This window comes from Oncorhynchus mykiss, chromosome 17 (assembly GCF_013265735.2).
Source record: "Oncorhynchus mykiss isolate Arlee chromosome 17, USDA_OmykA_1.1, whole genome shotgun sequence".
Taxonomy (NCBI): Eukaryota; Metazoa; Chordata; class Actinopteri; order Salmoniformes; family Salmonidae; genus Oncorhynchus; species Oncorhynchus mykiss.
This window is the reverse complement of record NC_048581.1, coordinates 41,063,296-41,089,288: the sequence shown is the minus strand read 5'-3', so window position 1 is coordinate 41,089,288 and position 25,993 is coordinate 41,063,296. Positions and strand designations below refer to the sequence as shown.

The following is a 25,993-nucleotide window of genomic DNA, read 5'->3' as shown; positions in this document are numbered from 1 at the left end:
GTGGCTGCTCCCAACACACTGACTCACCTCCAGCCACTTTGATAATGGGAATTGATGGACATTGATGTAAAATATATCCCTAGCCACTTTAAACAATGCTAACATACCCTGCATTAATCATCTCATATGTATATGTATATACTGTACCCTATATCATCTACTGCATCTTTATGTAATACATGTGTCACTAGCCACTTTAAACTATGCCACTTTGTTTACATACCCTACATTACTCATCTCATATGTTTATACTGTTCTCGATACCATGTACTGCATCTTGCCTATGCCGTTCTGTACCATCACTCATTCATATATCTTTATGTACATATTATTTATCCCTTTACACTTGTGTGTATAAGGTAGTAGTTTTGGAATTGTTAGGTTAGATTACTTGTTGGTTATTACTGCATTGTCGGAACTAGAAGCACAAGCATTTCGCTACACTCGCTTTAACATCTGCTAACCATGTGTATGTGACAAATGGATTTGATTTGAAGTTACCGTGTTTCCGTTATACCGTCTTTAATCACAAAATCAAATGATACGACAATCATTGTTTGGATCCCCATCGACAATTTCGATGCAAGAGTCTCTCTATACCACTCAGACATTCCATTCTTGGATACTGCAAATGCAAGAAAAAGAAAGTTCACGACCAGACGTTAAATTCCTAGAACCGGCACCACTCCCCCTCTTTGCTGGGAGATAGGGGGGCTCGCTTTGATCCTCACTCAGGAGGGAAAGTCATGACAGTGTCATGGTTTTTCAATCAATAAATAATCAAGTTTAAGTGATAAAACAAGATGTCAAAATTATTTAAACCGAAACCTCTGAAATTAAGTAAAGTTCTATTCCCAAATCTAAATCATCTGAATGAACTGTGTTGTGCATAACTCTAACTGCCTACATGCCTGCAACCTGGCATCAGGTTTTGCAAAGTCTTGCATTTCATAACACAAGTAAAGAAATAGGTGGTTTGTTATTACTCTTTCAAATCAGCTTTATTTTTCATGTGCCTTCAAAAAGTAAATAGTGCTGCCCAGACTTTAGGCCTATTTTTGATGAATATGTTCTGCGGTACATTCATATTTGCAGAATGCTTTATCAATTGTCATTATCAATTCCAATGAGAAAAGAGGGGGACGTTAATGTCACCACAGAAATCCTCCAGAGCACTCTCAATCACCTGTCATCCATGCTCATAACAAATGAAGGTCCTCATGTTGCACTTGGACTAGGGGAAACGTGTGATTTATTACAACACATGAATATGTTTGAATGTACATCCCATTACTGAAACATGGCCGCTGCTACCTCAGTGAAGATGCTCATTTACGCGTGGAGAGTGGACTGACCAGGAGTCCTGGGAGAAACAGAGATTCTCCCTTTGGCAGTGCTTACTCTTTAACCTTCTCCATTGGATTGGTCATACGGTGGTATACTTCTGACATTTCACTGATGAGGAATTCATTAAGAGCCCAGAACAACCCCGTCTCCTCTCCTATGACTAATGGCCGGTGTTCATAGGCAAGAGTCTAGAGGATTCTAGGCTATGACATCACATCATCTGGTGCTGTCATCTTGGCGCTATGATTAACAATGGATGGAACATCTCCCTACATCACGATTAGACCTGACCACATCCAATCTCGCCTGACCACATATGGTTCCATTAATCTGTTCTTATGCATATTTCAAGTCTCATATACACAGAACAAAAATATAAATGCAACAACTAACGATTTTAATGAAATACAGTTTAAAATGGAACTCAGTCAATTGAAATAAATGAATTAGGCCCTAATCTATGGATTTTACATGACTGGGAATACAGATATAAATTGGCAGGTCACAGATACCTTTAAAAAAAGTAGGGGTGTGGATCAGAAAACCAGTCAGTATCTGGTGCGACCACCATTTGCCTCATGCAGCTCCTTCAAATAGAGTTGATCAGGCTGTTGATTGTGACCTGTGGAATGTTGTCCCACTCTTCAATGGCTGTGCAAAGTTGCTGGATATTGGCGGGATCTGAAACACGCTGTCATGCATGATCCATAGCATTCCAAACATGCTCAATGGGTGACTTGTCTGGTGAGTATGCAGGCCATGGAAGAACTGGGACATTGTTAGCTTCCAGGAATTGTATACAGATCTTTGCGACATGGGGCCGTGCAGTATCATGCTGAAACATGAGGTGACAGCGGCAGATGAATGGCACAAGAATGGGCCTCAGGATCTCATCACGGTATTGCTGTGCATTCAAATTGCAATCGTTAAAATGCAATTGTGTGCTTTTTCTGTAGTTTATGCCTGCCCTTACCATAACCCCACTCTGACATCAGCAAACCGCTCGCCCACACAATGCCATCTTCCCAGTACAGTTGAAACGGAGATTAATCCATGAAGAACACACTTCTCCAGCAGCCATCAAAGGTGAGCATTTGCCCACTGAAGGCGGTTACGACACTGAACTGCAGTCAGGTCAAGACCCTAGTGAGGACAACAAAGCACGCAGATGAGCTTCCCTGAGAAACTTTCTGGCAGTTTGTGCAGAAATTCTTTGGTTGTTCAAACTCGCAGGTTCATCAGCTGTCCGGGTGGCTGATCTCAGACGATCCCGCAGATTAAGAAGCCCGATGTGGAGGTCCTGGGCAGGCATGGTTACACATGGTCTGCAGTTGTACTGCCAAATGCTCTAAAACAACGCTGGAGGTGGCTTATGGTAGAGAAATGAACATTCAATTATCTGGCAACAGCTCTGGTGGACATTCCTGCAGTCAGCATGCCAATTGCACACTCCCTCAAAGCATCTGTGGCATTGTGTTGACAAAAATGCACGTTTTAGAGTGACCTTTTATTGTCCCCAGCACAAGCTGGACCTGTGTAATGATCATATTGTTTAAATCAGCTTCTTGATATGCCACACCTGTCAGGTGGATGGATTCTATTGGCAAATGAGAAAGGCTCACTAACATGGATGTGAACAAATTTGTGCACAAAATTGAGAGATATTTTGTGCAAATAGAACATTTCTGGGATCTTTTATTTCTGCTCATGAAATACGTGTTTTGTTTCCCAGCAAGAAAACCCAATGATGTCACTCAAACAGAAGGGGGAACAAACAAAGAGTTACTGACAACCAAAACAAAAAAGGTAGGGTTTTAGGAGGAGTTCTGAAATACTCATATAGGGGTCTCCACTGAAAGTTGCAAAGCAACAACTGGGACCTATGACACCCACCATGAGCTCCTACTAAATTTACCCACTGAGGAGGCAAACAAAAGAAAAACCCACACCGAACTTACACAGCAAGCAAACCAAAAAGTGGAGGAAACCAAAAACAGGGAAGATCAGATCAAGGATTGTAATTTTAGATATCAAATGGGGCACGCTGACTAAAGGTGTTAACACTCCACATCTCTCAAAACAACTGGAGCACTGGACCAGCCATTATTAAATAGCACCTGGGCCAGCACAGGTGAAAGCCCTTCCCACTAATGAGATAGCAACCGGCACAGATGTAACACATACCGACTAACAAGGTGACACCAATTGGTGCGCCCTACGTGCTCAAACTCCAAACATAAATAGATAAAACAAAACCTGTAACACATGAGACCAACACTTACCATGTTGGTTTATATTGTTGTTCAGTATACTTCTGGCCCACAGTCAAGCTGAAGATTTGATTATTATAATTATTTTTACTGATCAATAGGAACTTGAAATGAAGACATATATTACGTTTTGGAAGTGGATATTCAGCCAGAAGATTGTGATTAGTTTAAGGTAAAATAGGAATTGGTTAAGATTAGGATCATGTTTACAATAAGTGTTAAGTGTGGTGTTAGGATAAGTGTTACATTTATAAGATTAGGGATAGGGATCTGTCAGCTGAATGTACACTGTCCAACGCTTTCCAATGTCCTGACTCAACACTCGAATAAGAAAAGTGAACTTTAAGCTCACCATGAACCTCCAACTCCTTTGAAGCATAACCACAAATGTTATGAGTGGGCCACCTTGACCACCACCACAGACCACAAAGATGAGACTCAACTCCATATGCGACAGTATCCTCGGGTGACCATGTCAAATAATGGGTTTGGGAGTAGGGAGATACTCTGAACTCCCTTAATCTGCATCTAGCCATCGTCGGCAGTAATTATACCTACACATTCTGACTGTACTGTAGTGGAACCAAGCTACACAATTCACTTCCTGGATGCAGGATTATTGCTCCCTGAAAAGAAACTAGTCTTCAGTAAACAAGTGTCATCATACAGTAATTGCGAGGGTAGTTTCAATGTATTGGATCAACTACGATAAGATAAAACTGTATCCTGGCAATACTGTAGTGACTCTCAAACATTGACTTGGTAAGATTAGATGTAATAAATCTATTAGATCATAAAGATCTCCGTTTTTACAATGTGGAGAAAAAGCCATCAGTCATTTTACAAAACAAATCATTACATTTTTTATTGATTTTATTTTCCATACATTTGCAAGTTTAAGATCAACATTAAATAGGTTTTGGATACTGGGTGGAGGAATTCCATCTACTCATCCCTTATTTCTGTACCTGTCACCCCACATATTCATCCACCCTGTGAAATAAAAGTAATCAAATCTTCTGGAATAGAAAACAAGTTGGACACACACATACAAATTCTGGAATGAACAAATACCCAACTCCATGAAAAAAACACAGTCATTTCATACAGTATAGTCTTGAATCACTTGTGCGGATTGTGCCTTATTGCCTTTTAAATGGCGGTGAAAAAGCCAAGCAAAAACCCAGTTAACACCTAATGTCCCGCATCCTTCATAACACCTTAGAAATCTTTACAATACATTGAAAGCATATCAAACCAAAACCAATCTTTGCACTGAATCGATTCATCCTTTTGTTCTCTGACCCTTTTCTTTTTAGTCGCGCTCCGTCTTCCAGTCTTGTTGTCTTATTTTACAAAAGTGTTCCTAAAAAATGAATACAAATATTTCCAAGACTGTAGTTGTTTGTGACCCAAATATCACCTTTGTGAAGTCCTCTGCTACGTGCTTATACAGAAGCTCTTCTCTCCTCAGGTTTTTTTTCACCATAATAAATATTTCTGTATCATTCTTCATTGATGTCCATTGTTACAAGTGGTGCGGTGATTATGGACAAAATAAATACATAAATACAAAAGGAATAAATACATTAATATTTGTTCATAAATAAATACATATTTATCACACATACATATTAACCCCCTGCTGAGGTATAACGTTCATTTCTCTGAATGTCCTCAGAGCCTCCACACTCACAAAGCTAAAAATGGACCAGTCTTTGACTCCAGACAGAAAATACCCAGAAACAAATGTAAAATGTAATTGTATTGTAACCTGTGGCGCACCACTTATATTGTATTACGTCTTACTCCTTTGTTCTTTACTGTAAAGGGAATAGTGAATGGATAACACCTCCTTTAATCCCTCATTTAATCAGCCCACCTTTCACCATGACGTTTCAAACCATGTGAAAACACAATGTTTCTCTTTGAAAAAAAGTCAAACTTGAAGTTGCGAAATAAGATTTTTTGTTGTTGACCAAATTGATTTCCGACTCACACTGACTGGGATTCAGTTCTGTTGCTCTGAAGGAGTTGGAGGAGTGCTTTTTAGGACAGTTTTGACACTGGGCTCTTGATACAGTGCTGGGGATGGAAAAGGAGAAAGGGTCTGGGCCGAGGACACCGCTAGGAGCCGTCTTCCTCAGGATGTCCCGGGGCATAGTATCCCGCCAGTTGCCTGAAGCGCGGCCCCCAGTCGCTGAGGTAGGAGAAATCCTGATCAGATGTGGTGGACAGGGTGTGGATGGAGCTGAGAGAGAGGGCTGGCGAGCTGTTTCCCTCGAAGGCGTACGTCTGGAATGAGTCGTAGGGCGGCACCGACAGGTCGCCATCTGTCTGCTCCACCTTCTTGCGGATGTAGCCCTTGAAGAGGGAAAAGTCGGCCGCCTCGCCGTCACCACTCATCTGCCCCTGAATCCACTGGGGCAGCGTGCGTAGTTCAGGGCCTGACTCGGACGAGCCACCCTTAGCCTCTGGAAAGTCAAAGAGGTTGCGCAGGGTACTCATGTCGTAGGCCTGCGTGTCCTGCTCGCCGCCACCCTCATCGTTGTACTTGATGACATTGTCGCGCATGTCCTCCTCATCCTCCGACATGCTCTGGCCCTTGCGGTGACGCTTCAGGGTTAGGATTAGCAGCACCAGGACTGCAGAGGTGGAGAAAGAGCATGGGATTAGGGATTAAGGGGTTTAGGGATTAGCCGCATCGACAGTGGGGAAGTCAGAGCCTAGGAAGTGTGTCTGTGCTGTGCAGAAGTTGTGAGCCAAAGCTCTGGATTATTATCTGGAGTTGCCAGTGAACATTTGGAGAAACTCTCAGAGAGTATCTGGTAGAGAGTAATTTCACGTCATGAAGCGAAGGCTAATGAATTATACGAATGAACAAAAACATTCTGCCCTTTTGTAAAGATTCTCTCAAGCACAAAGGGGAATAACACAAGACGAATGAAGAATATTGGATTGTGCAAATGGTGGGTGGCTAATGAAATTACAACAGCCTTTTTTGTATTTATTAGCAAAAAGTTTGCCCTTTCCTTTTCCATCTCTGGTTTTCCAATTTTGATTTCACCCCAAAAAAGACAGCAAATTGAAGCTTAAATGATGAAGGGGAACATTTCCAATGCATGGGCATTGATTCTCCACCAGTGCACAAAGCAAAATTCCCAATTGCTCGCCCAGAAATATGTTTTCAAATCCTTAATAGAGGCTGATCTGTTCATCAATACTTATTCAAGTGAGACATGCTGCATTAGAACCAGACAGAAATTTAGAGCAGAGCTCTACTGTTTTGGCGTCCACCAACAGAGGGTTTAATGACAGAAAAATTAAGTCTGAATTAAAAAGGAAAACAACTGAGATGGATCACTTAATAGTCTAATGAGGCGGAGGAAAAACAAAAGCTGTATCCATCCCAATAAATCAATCAGGGCTTTAATCCAAGCTTACTTATTTTAATTACTGCCTGATTAGAAAACTACCACTTAGCTGTAGCCACCCTTCTCCAGACATATGGTTATTCCGGAGGGGCTCCGATTGATTAATTAATTAAAACTTCCTGTCTACCACTTACCAAACTAAATGTCAGCGCTATGACAACAACACCAATCTTCACTAATCTAGTCTTCATCAAATGTGGAAATAAAAATATAATGATGATATGAATATTCAAACAATGTAGATCATGACTATTTTGGAGTAATATGACGATTAATATGTATATCACTACTATTACCATTACTATTATTATTGGGATTGAAGCCATTATCGTTCCACGCGGCATGAGGTTGATATGCTATCACCTCCATCGTTGAACATTGACTAATCTAGCATGTGATGATGGCCATCAGGGGGTCAGCTCACTAATGACTTTCATTAACAGTGCATTCAGAAAGTTTCACACCCCTTGACTTTTTCCACATTTTGTTGTATTACAGTGTGAATTTTAAATTGTTAATTTTAGATTTTGTGTCACTGGCCTACAATAAATACCCCATATTGTCAAAGTGGAATTATGTTTTTAGAAAGTTTGAAAAAATAATTAAAAACAAAAAGCTGAAATGTCTTGAGTCAATAAGTATTAATTTAATATCCCTTTGAGCATGATGAAGTTATTAATACAATTTTGGATGGAGTATCAATACACCTAAGCAATGAAGTGAAACTACAAATAAATGTCAAATAAATGACCTGAAAATAGAGTGTTATGTTTGGGACAAATCCAACACAACACATCACTGTGGTACCCCTCTTCATATTTTCAAGCATGGTGGTGGCTGTATCATGTTATGGGTATGCTTGTCTTCGGCAAAGACTTGGGAGATTACAGTCATGCCAGCAAAATCACTACAGTAAATACTACAGTAAAGTCTGCAACAACACTACATTGAATACTATAGTATGTAAATATAGTAATGATACAGTATTTAGACCATAGTATACTATAGTATTTTTTTCATGTGAGTTAGTTGTAAATGTGTAACATGTTTGAACTAGGACCACAATAAAAATACATTAAACGTTTTTAGTTATTCTCAACAAATTTCTAAATTCATCGTATCCAAATTTGTGGTTATATTGTGTTTTTATATAGTCAAATAAAATCAATCACTCAAGGGATACTACAGTGTGGAGTATATTATTCTACAGTATACTACACAATTCTATAGTAAGCAATACACGATCGAGGGGGAACCTTAGAGGAAATTCCTGGCATGAGCTCCCCAAGGACATCCCGTTCAAATCAAAACAACATCGACAAAGCTAGCAGGTAGCAGTAAAGCTAGCTAGGAGTCCCAATCGATCTAAAACTTCTAAAGTAAGCACTACGTGTTTGAGAGTTAGTACAGTGTGTACTATAGTATTCTACACATTATAAAACAATGTTCTAAAGTAAACACTACATGATCAAGGAATACTACAGTTTGTAGTATAGTATTCTACAGTATACTACAACATCCTATAGTAAGCACTACACGATCGAGGGGGATACTACTGTGTGTTGTATAGTATTATGTTTTATCTTAGTGGAAATGGAAATCAGAGGGAATACATTGGCTGCTTCATTCTTGTTAAAGAGATATGAATGTAATCTTTCAATGTTACTGTTATTTGCAGTGTTACAGTGACGGTAACATAACACATCATCTCCAAAGTCACATTTTGTATGTTATGCATGGCATAATGCACAGCCTATGATATGTCCTGCGTACATGTTGTACCTGCCCTCTTAACATGTGGCTGCTCCTCTGTGTACAGAGTGCTCCGATAAGCGGTCCAGACAAGACGGGCAATTTACTCGTGGGCTGCGCCAAGCCACATCAGCCAAGGAGTTCATCACAGCAGATGGGGCGTAATTGGTACGGATGTGCGCAGATTCCTCGCCGCGCCAAAATGGATTCCTCACGTCACCCACTAAATTAACTGATGGAGGGATTGTTTGTTTGTTGCTAATTAGGCAGAAATGTGTTTTCATTTCGCTCATCATGCCACAATCTAATACAGTGCTTGGGTACCTCCGGAGAGCTGGATTATCCCCCCAACCACACTCACAAACACGTACAGATCAACAGGCGAGTTGGTGGGAGTAATTTTGTTTGTGAGTTCTGTGTGTGTGTCTAGGCTCTCTGCGTGGTTATATAGGCTGTGTGTGTGTGTGTGTGTGTGTTTTTGTGTGTGTGTGTATGTGTGTGTGTGTGTGTGTGTGTTTGCGCTCTTTGTGTGTGTTCTGTGGGTGGATCGTTGGGAAGTCAAGGCTGACACATAAGTCAGTAAGTCAGTCGTTTTGCTCCAATCCCTATCACAAGGTGGCTGTTAAACACACGCTGTCCGTTCTCATTCCCTTGAGCCCAGCTCAGCTCTCTCCCAGCCCAGGACCTCCACTATAATTGGCAATACCTCAGTGGTCTTAGAGCTGCTTAGAGCACTAGCCACTTAATATAGGTGTTGTTTCCATTTTCTACCAATGAATATCAATCAGTCAATATTCATTTGTGTGTATCTGACATCACTTGAACTGCGATCTTTTCAAATGGGTGAAAATCAGCCAAGGTATTGGCAGAATTACACTGCAAACAGTAAATGGGAGTTTAATGATGACAGATATCAATGTTTTTTCAATTTCAGCTTAGGCTAATCACCAACACATACGCCACATCATATTTTATATCTAATTTCCCTTTAAACAATGGGAAATTTTATGGACAGCTAGTTTTTGAAGACAGGAACTTTACTGAGATAGCAGGCTTAGGGTAAGTGGCATTTCAATTGACTTTATTTAGGAAGTACACTGATATTCCAATTCGACATTTAAATGCATTGGGGAAAACTGGAATTAAAAGGTCTGTTTTAATTCCTGACTTTAAATTACCCTTTGAGGTGGTACAGCTATAGTACCACAAAACACAGTACTTTTTAACCACTGCTTTTTATAGTTAAGCTTGCCTGCTTCAAGTTTGTACATCATCTTAACGTTTTGGTTGAGGGCCAAAAGGCATTTGAAATCGAATCAAATCAAATTATATTAGTCACATGCACCGAATACAACATGTGTAAACCTTACAGTGAAATTCTTCCTTACGAGCCACTAACCAACAATGCAGTTTAAAAAATATATATAAATGCAACTAAGAATAAAAAATAAAAGTAACAAGTAATTAAGGAGCAGCAGTAAAACAACAATAGCGAGACTATATACAGGGGGGGTACCGGTACAGAGTCAATGTGCGGGGGCACTGGTTAGTCGAGGTAATTGAGGTAATATGTACATGTAGGTAGAGTTATTAAAGTGACTATGCATAGATGATAACAACAGAGAGGTGCAGCAATGTAAAATAGGGGGGGGGGGCAATGCAAATAGTCTGGGTAGACATTTGATTAGATGTTCAGGAGACTTATGGCTTGGGGGTAGAAGCTGTTAAGAAGCCTAGACTTGGCACTCCAGTACCGCTTGCCGTGCAGTAGCAGAGAGAACAGTCTATGACTTGGGTGGCTGGAGTCTTTGACAATATTTAGGGCCTTCCTCTGGCACCGCCTGGTATAGAGGTCCTGGATGGCTGGAAGCTTGGCCCCAGTGATGAACTGGGCCGTTTGCACCACCCTCTGTAGTGCCTTGCGGTCAGAGGCTGAGCAGTTGCCATGCCAGGCAGTGATGTAAAAACCCCAATTAATAAAATATAGGTTCCTTTTGAAGCTTACTACTATTACTTAAGTTAATAAAGAAATTACATCAAAACTACCCTAAAAACAATACTACCTCCCTGATTCAGAGATACTGCATGACCCACTGTAAATCCCAAATGGCACCCTATTCTCTAGTGCACTACTTGACCAGAGCACTCTGGGCCCTAGAATAGGGTGCCATTTGGGTTGAAACCCCAGCCTGTTCATCAGTCATTCAAAACAAACGAGATGTGAAACACATATTAGCAAAGTAAGAAAAAAATAAACTGACGACGACGTGCACTGCTTTCGTTTCTACCGCAGCCAAATAAGGAACGTTTTGCCAGTATTGACGAGGCAAGAATTTAAAGCGACTCATTAAACTTTCAAAGATGACAACACAAAATCTTCTCTCGCCTAGCACTCCTGCTGAGAGTGTGTGTGTGCGAATGCTGGTATCGGAGAACGTCTGGAACGCCTTGTCTATTTAAAGAGCGTTGTTCCAGGGAGATGTGAGTGCTGGGGCAGCTCCGCACTCCCACCTTCTTTCTACTAGGCCTCCCACTCTCACCATTCAGCTCCCCCTCCCCAACTATTGTCCAACTAAGTCCAAATATTGTATGTACTATCCACTTGGGGGAAAAAAGCTAATGAAAGGGGATTGAGAGTTGCCCAACTGCAATGTCACAAATATGGAAAATTTAAAATAGAAAACAAATCATAGATACATGACATTCATGAATGAAGGATACATCTGTAGATGTAGACTGTACTTTGGTTTTACAGTCCCTATACTGTATTATTCACATTGTTTTGAATTATTCCCATTTACTCATATATGCCAAGTACTTATACCTGTATTCCCTATACTGTAAATATTTGTCTACTTCTCTCCTGATAGACCCCCATCAGATCATGCAGAGCAGATGTCTTTCCTTTATTAATGGCAGTTGTAAACATAGTTAATCCTGTGTTTACCGAAAAATCTGTATCCTTCAATTTGATCCTATCTCCAGATTGTGTCTTTACAGTTGACTTATTCCACCAGAAGGGCGGTTTCATTAATTTGTGACTCAGTAAATATTTAAAAAATATCCCAACAAGTGTGCAATTTATTTTGTCCAAAAACCGTACAAGCAGACTAACAGGTCAACGTGTTGTTTGTTTTAAATAGTTTCTTTACCCAAGTGCTCACTTATTTTGGAGCTAAAACAGATGATTGCAGACCTAGATTCAAATAACGTTTTTTTTTCCTTTCCAAATACTTTGAGCATTTAATTTCCTACAGTGCCAAATGGACGGGGTTGCACTTTTAGGACTATGCTGTTGGTTATTTTATGCCAGACAGGCTCAATCAAGCGCAGCTAAATTTGAAGGAACTCAGTTCAATTTTCACTTTGTTCCATACTTACCAATGAGTATGAGCATGCAGACCAGTAGGGCTATGAGGGCCCCGGGACTGAGTGAGGTGCTAATGGCGTAGGCGGTGGCATTGCAGGACTGGATGGTGCCCTCCGGGTCACAGCCACACACGTGGATGGTCAAGGTGCCCGTGGAGCTCAGGGCGGGAGGCCCGCTATCCACTACCAGGATAGGCAGAAGGTAGACGTTCTGCTCGTGGCGGTTGAAGCCTGAGCGCTGTGTCCGGATTCCCGCAGTATTGTCTGGAACAAAGAGATACAATATTATACCAGTGGCCTGTCATACCTTCATAACTATCTGCTGTTGGCGGTTGAAGCCCAAGCGCTGGGTTCAAATCCCTGCAGGGTTATCTGTAACATAGAGACATAATACTGTATATGAGATAATACTAGAGTGGCCTATGCCATAGACCTTCATAACGTGGCGGTTGAATTGCCGTCCTGCATAGTCATGTTGCCGATATGCCAATGTCCATTATAGTGTTCCAATTTTATAGTCCCACACAGGCAGACAAGTCAGAGAAGAAGATAATTCTGTAAAGAAATGTGGTGCTACCTGAGAAATAGATTTGCCTCTGCGCAGATAGGTACTTGACAAGAAGCTGCCATGTGGGGAATCGTACGTGGCTCGATTCATCTAGTTTTCTCTTGTTCTTAATACCACACATTGTTTTGAATGATGTCCTGTCTATGATAATATGGCTAAAATTCGCTAGTTAGCTAACCAAGAACTGTAACTGTCTATTCATCACACATTCTTTTTAGTCAAATGTAACCAAGGGGAAAAATTGGAGGATGCCAAATTTGAAATAAAACCTAACTGGTGCACGGCCTCTCAGAGAGACATATACAATACATACAGCATCAGGCGTTGACAAATATAGTCAGAATATCTAGTGTGGATGGATTTGTATATAAGACGCTAGACAATTCATCACTGGAGGCATACTGTATATCACTGTCATCGATGCAGCTAGAGCACTGCTCTGTCACAGGCAGGCAGTGCACTCTTCCTATCACCATGGCTGTTTGTGTACGGGAACTTTGCTGAGTATAATGTCTGTGACATTGACCCTCTGACTTTGACTCTGCATCCTATTTCATAAGTATGCCTTTCTGAACGGACAGAAAAGGGATGCAGTAATCTTAGGCTCTCTCGTCGTTGAATTGTAACTTTCCGAAAGACATTTTGATAATCACCTTGAAATGGCTAAAATGGTAGTTCCCTAATAATTTCAATATTCATTTCACTTTGAGATTCATTGACAAAAGCGTTAAGAAATTACCAATGGTGTTAACCTCATGAAACTCTGGGGGCAGTATTTCATTTTTGGATGAAAAACGTTCCCGTTTTAAACAAGATATTTTGTCACGAAAAGATGCTCGACTATGCATATAATTGACAGCTTTGGAAAGAAAACACTCTGACGTTTCCAAAACTGCAAAGATATTGTCTGTGAGTGCCACAGAACTAATGCTACAGGCGAAACCAAGATGAAATTTCATACAGCAAGGGAGCCAGATTTTTGAGGCGCTGTGTACCAATGTCTCCTTATATGGCTGTGAATGCGCAAGGAGAGAGCCTACACTTTCTGTCGTTTCCCCAAGGTGTTTGCAGCATTGTGACGTATTTGTAGGCATATCATTGGAAAATTGACCATAAGAGACTACATTTACCAGGTGTCCGCTGGGTGTCCTCCATCGAAACTATTGCGCAATCTCCAGGTGCGCGCATTTTTTCCATTTTGAACAGAGGAGAAACCAAACTGCCAGGAGTGACTTATCATCGAATAGATATGTGAAAAACACCTTGAGGATTGATTCTAAACAACGTTTGCCATGTTTCTGTCAATATTATGGAGTTAATTTGGAAAAAAGTTTGCATTGTTATGACTGAATTTTCGGGTTTTTTTCTCAGCCAAACGTGAAGAACAAAACGGACCGATTTCTCCTACACAAATAATATTTTTGGAAAAACTGAACATTTGCTATCTAACTGAGAGTCTCCTCATTGAAAACATCTGAAGTTCTTCAAAGGTAAATTATTTTATTTGAATGCTTTTCTTGTTTTTGTGAAACTGTTGCATGCTGAATGCCAGGCTAATGGTATGTTAGCTATCAATACCCCTACACAAATGCTTGTTTAGCTATGGTTCAAAAGCATATTTTGAAAATCTGAGATGACAGTGTTGTTAACAAAAGGCTAGGCTTGAGAGCTAATATATTTATTTCATTCATTTGCGATTTTCCCGAATAGTTAACATTGCGTTATGCTAATGAGCTTGCAGGGATAATTACACTCCTGGATACAGGTTTTTTTCGTAGCCAAACGTGATGAACAAAACGGACCGATTTGTCCTACACAAATAATCTTTTTGGAAAAACTGAACATTTGCTATCTAACTGAGAGTCTCCTCATTGAAAACATCTGAAGTTCTTCAAAGGTAAATTATTTTATTTGAATGCTTTTCTTGTTTTTGTGAAAATGTTGCACGCTGAATGCTATGCTAAATGCTACGCTAGGTATCAATACTCTTACACAAATGCTTGTTTTGCTATGGTTGAAAAGCATATTTTGAAAATCTGAGATGACAGTGTTGTTAACAAAAGGCTAAGCTTGAGAGCTAGCATATTTATTTCATTTCATTTGCGATTTTCATGAATAGTTAACGTTGCGTTATGGTAATGAGCTTGAGGCTATAAATAGGATCCTGGATCCGGGTTTGCTCGTCGCAACTGGTTAAATTACTTGAGGTAAGTTCCAGAAAGTATCCATACCATCTTAAACCCATTGAAAATAAAGGGACATTTCATTGCACTAATAGGTGCGTTGACAAGTGCGTTCTAAACACTGTATTTTTTAGATATTTTATGAGGCGACAGGGGAAAGTATAAGCTAATTATGCGTGTTTTATTGGAGTCGTTTTTTTATTGAATGTCATGTTAATTTACATGAATCAGATTAGTAAATTAAAAATGACTTATTAACAGTAACAAAAACTGATCTGACAAAACAAAACACACTTATTTTACAAGCTTTATAACAAATTTTCCCTACCGCGACTATAAAGTCAAATAAGTAAAGCAAGACGTCACTTTTGCGACAACTGTAGACCTTTGATCCTTCAGTGGCGAAGATTAGCTTTGCAGACTTCCAAAAATAATCACTAAAAAGTTTTGAGGAATGAAAATAAGTGCCTGTTTGTCTTCATGTGTCAAAGCACGAAAACAGAATGGAATGTGAAGCCGTGATGGTGAAAAGAGAAAGTGACAGATCCAATCTGACAGGTTGACAAATGTGTCCATGAAAACTGAAGAACAGTGGAAAAAATAGGTGGGAGGATAAAAGGTCTGAGCCACTGTGTCTCTGTGTGAGAGCATGCATACTGCTGAGCACATAGTGTATGTGTGTGTGTGTATTTATGTGTGTGTGTGTGATGCCAGCATATAGGTTTGTCTGTGTGTATATACGTGTGTGATTAGTTCAAATAGCCTGTGTCAATGCATGTGCATTTGTGTGCTTGCCTGTGTCTCTGCGTATATGCATGAGTCTGTGTGTGTATGTGGGCGGAGGGGTGAGTCGACTCATGCAGACGCTGAGCCCGTGTTTCCCAGTACCCATGCCCCCCTGTCCAGGCATGTGACTGCGCTACACCAGGCCACGCCACAGCCTCCTCTGACATTTGCCTGGCTCGCTCCTCTGACATTTTCACCATGTCAGATCAATCTTGATTAGGCCACGCGTCACATCCACTTAGGTACCCATTTCCAAAGAGGGATTTGCTTGCTAACATGTCATCCCGCTTGGCTCCATGGAGTCAGCGTTTTGCAACAACAACAAAAAGAAAAAGGTTTGGGTCCACTGCAAAGTCGCCACTAGAAAATGGATGTCCTTACATTGTGTTTCATAATGTAGGGGCACTTATATTAATTAAGCAGAGCAGTATGTCCATATACTGCATCATATGCCCATATGACACATACAGTACTTTTCCAGCTACACATATTTCACAGTATATTCAATAACCTTTCATGCTACACAGTTTGACTCATTCATATCACATATGACACAGTATACTCTAACAGCTTCCACTCACACACGGGCAGCTTAAAGATCCTCTGAGGCATTGCACAGGGATGTCCAGTATAATCCCTTAAAATGACCTTCAGAGTCGCTCTGTAAGAACTGTATGACCTCTGACCTGTAACTTTTGACCTCTTACCTTTGACATCCCACAGGGTGAAGTGGCGGTTGTTGGTGGCCTCCGGTGCCAGGGTGAAGTAGTAGCGGTGGCCCAACTGCGGCTCGTCCCTATCCACCACGCTGATAGAGTGAATGAGCTGCCAGAGAGGAAGGAAATCAAGACACGAGGATGACTTTACACAAGCCACAATTCTTACCCCAGCCATCCCTTAACCTCAAGACAGCCCCGCAATGAAAATTCATACCTCCTCATTCTATTTCATTGAAGCCAGCATTGAAGCGCTAGTTGATAAATTACGTTTTCACATTTAATCAGTGTGCCACAGACTGATGAGTAGAGTAGCACATGGAAGGAAATATGGGGAACTTTATGGTTAACCAAATTAGCTGCAGATATTCAATTAAGTGACTAGCTAAAACAACAGATGGGTATCTTTATAGAGGGGAAGGGGGGATTGAAATAAAAGGGGACACATCAGGCAATCCTCCTAAAATCCAACGTTCAGTTCTCATTATACGCTTGTCAACAGGCTCGTACAGTTCTGGATTTATTACACACACACACACACACACACACACACACACACACACACACACAGAGAGAGAGAGAGAGTAAAGGGGTTCCACACACATATGCATGCATCTCTCGATGTTCACACACAGACAAATTGTTCCTAACAGTAACACTTTTAAAGATGATTAAAGCTAACGATTTGGAGAGCCGTATGTGAGGACATGATTCCCTTTTCTGGACATGGAAAGATGCTCTATAAGATAAGTCTTGTGGGAATAAATCAAGAAGATACAACTTGTTTTAAAACATCTTCGGGATCGGTGTCCCTTCCACGGGATGGTTGAGCTAATGTAGGCTAATGAGATTACCATGAGGTTGTAAGTAACAAGAACATTTCCCAGGACATAGACATATCTGATATTAGCAGAAAGCTTAAATTCTTAGTAATCTAACTGTACTGTCCAATTTACAGTAGCTATTACAGTGAAATAATACTGCGCTATTGCTTGAGGGGAGTGCACATTTTGAACATGAAAAGTTATTAATAAACAAATTAGGCACATTTGGGCAGTCTTGATACAACATTATGAACAGAAATACAATGGTTCTTTGGATCAGTCTAAAACTTTGCACATACACTGCTGCCATCTATTGGCCAACATCTAAATTGCACCTGGGCTGGAATAATACATTATGGCCTTCCTCTTGCATTTCAAAGATGATTTTATTTTTTCATTTTCTTTTTTACAAATGAACAATTCATTTTGTTTTTGTATTATCTTTTACTAGATCTATTGTGTTATATTCTACTACATTAATTTAACATTTCTATAAACCTCAGTGTTTCCTTTCAAATGGTACCAATAACATGCATATCCTTGCTTCAGCGCCTGAGCCTTACTGCTGGTGATTCTTTGATCCACCTCTACACAGACGACACACCATTCTGTATACTTCTGGCCCTTCATTGGACACGGTGTTAACTAACCTCCAGACAAGCTTCAATGCCATACAACTCTCCTTCCGCGGCCTCCAACTGCTCTTAAATGCAAGTAAAACTAAATGCATGCTCTTCAACCGATCGCTGCCCACACCTGCCCGCCTGCCCAGCATCACTACTCTGCATGGTTCTGACTTAGAATATGTGGACAACTACAAATACCTAGGGTGTCTGGTTAGACTGGAAACTCTCCTTCCAGATTCACATCAAGCATCTCCAATCTAACATTAAATCTAGAATCGGCTTCCTATTTCGCAAACAAAGCCTCCTTCACTCATGCTGCCAAACATACCCTCGTAAAACTGACCATCCTACCGATCCTTGACTTCAGCGATGTCATTTACAAAATAGCCCCCAACACTCTACTCAACAAATTGGATGCCGTCTATCACAGTGCCATCCTTTTTGTCACCAAAGCCCCATATACTACCCAGCACTGCGACCTGTACACTCTCAGGCTGGCCCTCGCTGTTATAAGTGCTGTTATTGTGAAGTGGAAACGTCTAGGAGCAACAACGCCTCAGCCATAAGTGGTAGGTCACACAAGCTCACAGAATGGGACCACCGAGTGCTGAAGCGCGTAGCGTGTAAAAATCTTCTGTTCTCGGTTGCAACACTCACTGCCGAGTTCCAAACTGCCTCTAGAAGCAATGTCAGCAGAAGAACTGTTCGTCAGGAGCTTCATGAAATGGGTTTCCATAGCCGCACACAAGCCTAAGATCACCATGAGCAATGCCAAGCATCGGCTGGAGCGGTGTAAAGCTCCCTGCCATTGGACTCTGGAGCAGTGGAAATGCATTCTCTGGAGTGATGAATCACGTTTCACCATTTGACAATCCGACGGACGAATCTGAGTTTGGCGGATGCCAGGAGAACATTACCTACCCCAATGGATAGTTCCAACTGTAAAGTTTGGTGGATGAGGAATAATGGTCTGGGAATGTTTTTTATGGTTTGGGCTAGGCCCCTTAGTTCTTGATGAAGGGAAATCTTAACACAACAGCATACAATTACATTCAAGACCATACTGTGTTTCCAACTTGGTGTCAATAGTTTGGGGAAGGCCCATTCCTGTTTCAGCATGAAAATGCCCCCGTGCACAAAGGGAGGTGCATACAGAAATGGTTTATCGAAATCAGTGTGAAAGAACTTGACTGACCCGCATAGAGCCTGACCTCAACCCCATTGAACACCTTTGGGATACATTGGAACGCCGATTGCGAGCCAGGCCTCATCTCCCAACACCAGTACCCAACCTCACTATTGCTCTTGTGGCTGAATGGAAACAAGTCCCAGCATCTAGTGGAAAGCCTTCCCAGAAGAGTGGAGGCTGTTATAGCAGCAAATGGGGGACCAACTCCATATTAATACCCATGAGTGTGGAATGAGATGTTCGACGATCAGGTGTCCACATACCTTTAGTAATGTAGAGAATTTTCCATAACCCAAAATATTGTTGTTTCAGCTGTTTGAAGCTGGTGTAAAAAAAACATACTATTTTCTATACTTTTTTGTATTATAGCTACTGTCACTGTTGTTTTCAGAATTGTATGTATCACTTTGCTTTGGCAACATTAACCTTTTTATTCATTCAATTAAAGCATATTGAATGAGAGAAGAGTGTTTATTGAGCAGCTCCCTCAAGCACAAGCACAATCACCTAATTAGATTTCTATCTAACAGTACCCCATCTGACCCTTTACATCTGAAACACCCTTGGAAAGCACGAGGGATCGATTTTTCCAAAACTAGCATATATACCCTGGGGCCAGGGTACAGGGTAAAGGTCCAGAGAATGTGTCTTGCTTTCCCATTTGTGAAGGTAATCTGCCACTTCAGTGGGCAACCAGGGAGACTTTAAGAGGGGAGACTGAAGTTCAGCCGTGTCAAGATAAGATACATGAACCTCAAATCGTTGCAAAGGGGTTCACAATCATTAGGGGTAGGTTAGAATGAAATAAAACATTATTTAAGTGAATACTTGTAAAATGACTCATTGTCCGAGAAAAATTGTTGGAAAATTGTGGAGGGTTGTTAAATCAAGACAGTGTATGTGTCTTTCAGGTTATATGTGCATGTTAATCAGCAAAAAATGGTTGAATGTAATTTTAGTGAGTTAGAAAATGATTCAGTCAATCTCGGATGCAACACATTAAATAATGTTGCAAATCTGCCTGTCTGCTTGTCATATTGTCTATTTGCATGCTGTGTGTGTGTGTGGGGGGGGGGGATCTGTATGTGTGCATATATATGTGTGCGTGTGTATCTGTATGTGTGTGACTGTGCACATGCTTCTGTCTGTGTGAGTCGATGTGATTGCGGATTTGAGCATGTTTTTGTGAGCATGAGCCCCCATGTGTGTGCATGTGGCAATGTGAGCACACGTGTACACATGTGCCAGTGTGTGTGTTTCAGAGGGACCTCGCATTATTCATCTCACTTGTACTGTCCCAGGGGAGGATTGAGCCCTGGTGATCTGTCACACTGACCCACTAGCTGGGCTTTGAGAAGGCTATGTTGAGTTGACAGGCACCTCTACCCGGGGCCTTACTCAGTATTTGCTTCTCCGCCCCGCCTTTTCCTGCACACACAGCACTATATGATATCTGTCTATTTGCATCTAGTCTGGAAAATGCCACAGGGTCGATGAGGGGGATCGACACAGGCCTGAGACTTGTTTAACGTGTCAATCCGAAAAGGGCAGACAAGGAGAATGTGCCAGATTTGGGGGTTGGTTCAAAAATGGAAAGACACAGATGTTGAGGGGGTGGAATGTGGAGGAATTACAGAACAAGGAGGCTGTATAACGGTTTGAATGATTCAACTTGTCGAGTCTCATCATTACCTATAGTAAAGATGGTACCGGAAATTGCAACAAAAGCTTTGGATGCCTTCTCACGATCTTAAATCATTTTGAATAAGCAAGTGAACCAGCACATCTCAGCTATGAGAGAAATTGTATTTATTGATTTTTATTTAAATAGGCAAGTCAGTTAAGAACAAATTCTTATTTACAATGGCGGCCTACCAAAAGGCAAAAGGCCTTCTGTGGGGACAGGGGCTGGGATTAAAAATAAAAATAAATTAAATAAAAATGTAGGACACAAAACACATCAAGACAAGGGAGACAACACAACACTACATAAAGAGAGACCCAAGACAACAACAGCATGGCAGCAACACATGACAACACAGCATGGCAGCAACACAAGATGACAACAACATGGTAGCAGCACAGGGTACAAACATTATTGGGCACAGACAACAACACAAAGAGCAAGAAGATAGAGACAACAATACATTACAAAAAGCAGCCACAAGTGTCAGTAAGAGTGTCCATGATTGAGTCTTTGAGTGTCCATGATTGAGTCTTTGAATGAAGAGATTGAGAAAAACAACTATGCAGTTTGAGTGTTTGTTGCAGCTTGTTCCAGTCACTAGCTGCAGCAAACTGAAAAGACGAGCGACCCAGGGATGTGTGTGCTTTGGGGACCTTTAACAGAATGTGACTGTCAGAATGGGTATTGTATGTGGAGGATGAGGACTGCAGTAGATATCTCAGATAGGGGGGAGTGAGGCCTAAGAGGGTTTTGTAAATAAGCATCAACCTGTGGGTCTTGCGACAGGTATTTAGAAAATGTTTATTTTATTTTACCTTTATTTAACCAGGTAGGCCAGTTGAGAACAAGTTATCATTTACAACTGCGACCTGGCCAAGATGAAGAAGTGCGTGCGACAAAAACAACAACACAGAGTTACACATGGGATAAACAATCGTACAGTCAATAACACAATAGAAAAATCTATGTACAGTGTGTGCAAATGTAGTAGATTAGGGAGGTAAGGCAATAAATAGGCCAAAGAGGATAAATAATTACAATTTTGCATTAACACTGGAGTGATAGATGTGCAGATGATGATGTGCAAGTAGAGATACTGGGGTGCAAAATAGCAAAAAGTAAATAAATAACAATATGGGGATGAGGTAGGGTGTTGGGTGTGCTATTTACAGATGAGCTGTGTACAGGTACAGTGATCGGTAAGCTGCTCTGACTCCTGATGCTTAAAGTTAGCGAGGGAGATATGTCTACAGCTTCAGTGATTTTTGCTATTTGTTCCAGTCATTGGCAGCAGAGAACTGGAAGGAAAGGCGGCCAAACGAGGTGTTGGCTTTGGGGATGACCAGTGAAATATATCTGCTGGAGCGCGTGCTACGGGTGGGTGTTGCTATGGTGACCAGTGAGCTGAGATAAGGTTGGGCTTTATCTAGCAAAGCCTTATAGATGAACCGGAGTGGGTTTGGCATCGAAAATGTAGTGAGGGCCAGCCAACGAGAGCATACAGGTCGCAGTGGTGGGTAGTATATCCTGTTAGGTTAGGGGGCAGCACATCTCACTTTTTGATGAATTGCGTGCCCAAACTAAACTGCCTACTACTCTGTCCCAGATGCTAATATATGCATATTATTATTAGTATTGGATAGAAATCACTCTGAAGTTTCTAAAACTGTTTGAATGATGTCTGAGTATAACAGAACTCATATGGCAAGCAAAAACTTGAGAAGAAATCCAAACAGGAAGTGAGAAGTCGAATTTCAAAACAGAGCCTATTTAAATCCCTGATAGTTATGGATGTGCATGCACTTCCCAGGGCTTCCACTAGATGTCACCGTCTTTAGATCCTAGTTTTAAGATTATACTCTGAAGGAGGGGCTCATGAGACCCCTTTTAGTGAGTGGTCTGGCAGAGCGCCTCAGTCTCATGAAGCGCGCTCCCGAGAGAGTATCCTCTCATTCCAGGGCTTTTATTCAGACAATGAAATTCTCCAGGTTGGAACCTTATTGATGATATATGTCAAAAACATCCTCAAGATTAATTGCAGACATGTTTTGACTTGTTTCTACGACCTGTAATGGAACTTTTTGAGTTTTGTCATGGAGGAAATAGTCGTGCCTCCATGAAGATGGATTACTGGGCTGAACACGCTAACAACAGGTGCCTAAATGATGGCCTTTAGGGAACTAACACATAACACACCAATTTCAAATGAGGTTTTTGGACATAAAGATGAACTTTATCGAAGAAAAAAAACACATTTATTGTGAGTGCCATCTGATGAAGATCATCAAAGGTTAGTGATTAATTTAATCACAATTTCTGACTTTTGTGAGGGCTCTCCTTGGCTGGAAAATGGCTTTATGGTTTTCTGTGACTAGGTGCTGACCTAACATAATCGTTTGGTGAGCTTTTGCCTTAAAGCCTATTTGAAATCAGACACTGTGGCTGGTTTTAAAAGAAGTTTATTTTTAAAGTGGTGTAAAATACTTGTATGTTTGAGGAATTTTAATGATGGGATTTCTGTTGTTTTGAATTTGGCGCCCTGCAATTTCATTGGCTGTTGGCGAGGTGGGACGCTAGCGTCTCACATATCCCAGAGAGGTTGGTGGCAACGTTGAGAGACTTATTTATGGAAAGGTGGATTTTCAAAAGTAGAAGCTCGAAATGTTTAGGCACAGACCTGGATAGTATGACAGAACTCAGTAGATTGCAACACAGCCCCCTTTGACGGTTGTAGTTTGGGATGGAAATTTCAGAATTTTTGGTGGCCTTCCTAAACCAGGATTCAGACACGGCTAGGACATCAGGGTTGGCGGAGTGTGCTTAAGCAGTCAATCAAATAAACTTAGAGAGGAGGCTTCTGATGTTAACATGCATGAAACCAAGGCTTTTATGGTTACAGAAGTCAACAAATGAGAGTGCCTGTGGCCTGGGAATAGGTGTGGTGCTGGGGGCTACAGGACCTGGGTTAACCTCTACATCATCAGGGGAACAGGGGAGGAGTAGGATAAGGGTACGGCTAAAGGCTATAAGAACTGGTCGTCTAGTGCGTTGGGAACAGAGAATAAAAAGAGCAGATTTCTGGACGTGGTGGAATAGCTTCAGGGTGTATTGTACAGGCAATGGTATGGTAGGATGTGAGTACAGTGGAGGTAAACCTAGGCATTGAGTGACGATGAGAGCGGTAGGTAGTGTCTCTGGAGGCACCAGTTAAGCCAGGTGAGGTCTCCACATGTGTGGGAGGTAGGACAAAAGAGCTATCCAAGGCATGTAGGGTGGGTTTGGAGTCTCTACAGTGAAACAAAACAATAATAACTAACCTAAACAGCAGCAGTAGACAAGGCATATTGACATTAGGGAGAGGCATGTGTAGCCGAGTGATCATAGGGTCCAACTACGATAGGCGAGCTGGAGATACGGGAATTCAGAAAGCTAGCGGGCCGGGGCTAGCAGATGGGTCTACGGCAACGTCGCCACGGAAAAGCCTGTTGAAACCTCCTCGGACCATTACATCGGCAAAGCAGTAGTGCTGGATCGGCGGGGCTCTGTTTCGGCAAAAAGGGTCCTGGCCAATTTGCAAAAGAGCTATTGTAGCCCAATAATTAGCTGGTAGACCTCTTCGGCTAGCCAGGAGATGGGCCTAGCTCGAGGCTAGCTCAAGACTAACTGGTGCTTGCTTCGGGACAGAGGCGTTAGCCAGCAGAAGCCACTCAGGTTGCAGATAGCTAGCTGCGATGATGCGATACGGTGTACTGGTCCAGAGCTTGCTGTAGGAATCCGGTCATGTTGTAGAGAAATGATAGTCTGATATGCTCCGGGTTGATATCGGGCTGTGCAGACTGGCAGGTATTGACGGAGCAGAAGCTGGCTGGTATCCGAGTTAACGGTGAAGACCGCTAGGAGTGGCTAACTGCCTACTAATTAGCAGCTAGTTAGCTGGCTAGCTTCTGATGGGGTTCCGGTTCTAAAGTATAAAAATAGCAGATCTGTACCACATTGGGTGAGGTAGGTTGCAGGAAAGAGTGATTACAATATATACAAAATATATACAGAAAAAATAAAGAAGATGACTATTTACACGGGACAAGACAAAACACACGTCCGACTGCTACGCAGTACTTGGAAATACAGAGATGACCTGTTTACAGAATAGAATAGAGTGCAGTGATGTGTCCTATAAGGAACATTGGCAAATCTGATGGCCGAATGGTAAAGAACATCTAGCCACTCGAGAGCATCCTTACCTGCCGTAATCTAGCATGGATGGTAGGATGGTCATCTGAATCAGGGTTAGTTTGGCAGCTGGGGTGAAAGAGGAGAGATTACGATAGAGGAAACCAAGTCTAGATATAAATTTAGCCTGCAGCTTTGATATGTGCTAAGAGAAGGACAGTGTACCATCTAATCATACTCCCAAGTACTTGTATGAGGTAAGCTTAAGCTCTAAACCCACAGAGGTAGTAATTACAACTGTGGGGAGAGGGGCATTCTTCTTACCAAACCACAAGACCTTTGTTTTGGAGGTGTTCAGAACGAGGTTAAGGGCAGAGAAACCTTGTTGGACATTAACTTCTTATGGTATAGGGGATGCTTGCGTCCCACTTGGCCAAAAGCTAGGGAAAATGCAGCGCAAATTCAAATAAAATGATATAAAAATCAAACTTTCATAAAATCACACATGTAAGATACTAAACTCGTTGTGAATCCAGCCAACATGTCAGATTTTAAAAAGGCTTTTCGGTGAAAGCATAAGAAGCTATTATCTGATGATAGCACAACAGTAAACAAAGAGAGTAGCATATTTCAACCCTGCAGGCGCTACACAAAACGCAGAAATAAAATATAAAACATGACTTACCTTTGACAAGCTTCTTTTGTTGGCACTCCTATATATCCCATAAACATCACAATTGGTCCTTTTGTTCGATTAATTCCGTCCATACTTTTCCAAAATGTCCATTTATTTGGCGCGTTTGATCCAGAAAAAAACAGCTTCCAAACTGCGCAACGTCACTACAAAATATTTCAATATTTGTAATACAACTTTATTTTTAAACGTTAATAATCGATCAAATTGAAGACGGGTCTATCTGTGTTCAATACAGGAAGACAACAAACCAAGCTACTTTTCAAGTCTTGCGCAACTGTCAACAGTGTTACGCCATTCCTAGATGGCCGTACTTCTTCATTGCACAAAAGAATAACCTCAACCAAATTCCAAAGACTGGTGACATCCATTGGAAGC

The 25,993-nt window shown here is 41.3% G+C and overlaps 1 protein-coding gene across 2 annotated transcripts in view; it reads right to left on the bottom strand.

The window, feature by feature from the left end:
* Positions 1 to 4,469: 4,469 nt before the first annotated feature.
* The window catches only part of LOC110493893 (cadherin-22), a 317,355-nt gene continuing 295,831 nt past the window's right edge, over positions 4,470 to 25,993 (bottom strand). Inside the window, exons 9-11 of one of the 2 annotated variants that reach the window (XM_036949886.1) lie at positions 16,417 to 16,534; positions 12,185 to 12,436; positions 4,470 to 6,262 (exon numbers count right to left, since the gene is read on the bottom strand). In XM_036949886.1, coding sequence (XP_036805781.1) covers positions 5,745 to 6,262; positions 12,185 to 12,436; positions 16,417 to 16,534 — 888 coding nt within the window. In that variant the 3' untranslated portion in view covers positions 4,470 to 5,744. The remainder of the gene's footprint in view (positions 6,263 to 12,184; positions 12,437 to 16,416; positions 16,535 to 25,993) is intronic. The other variant, XM_021568462.2, reaches the window with a different exon arrangement.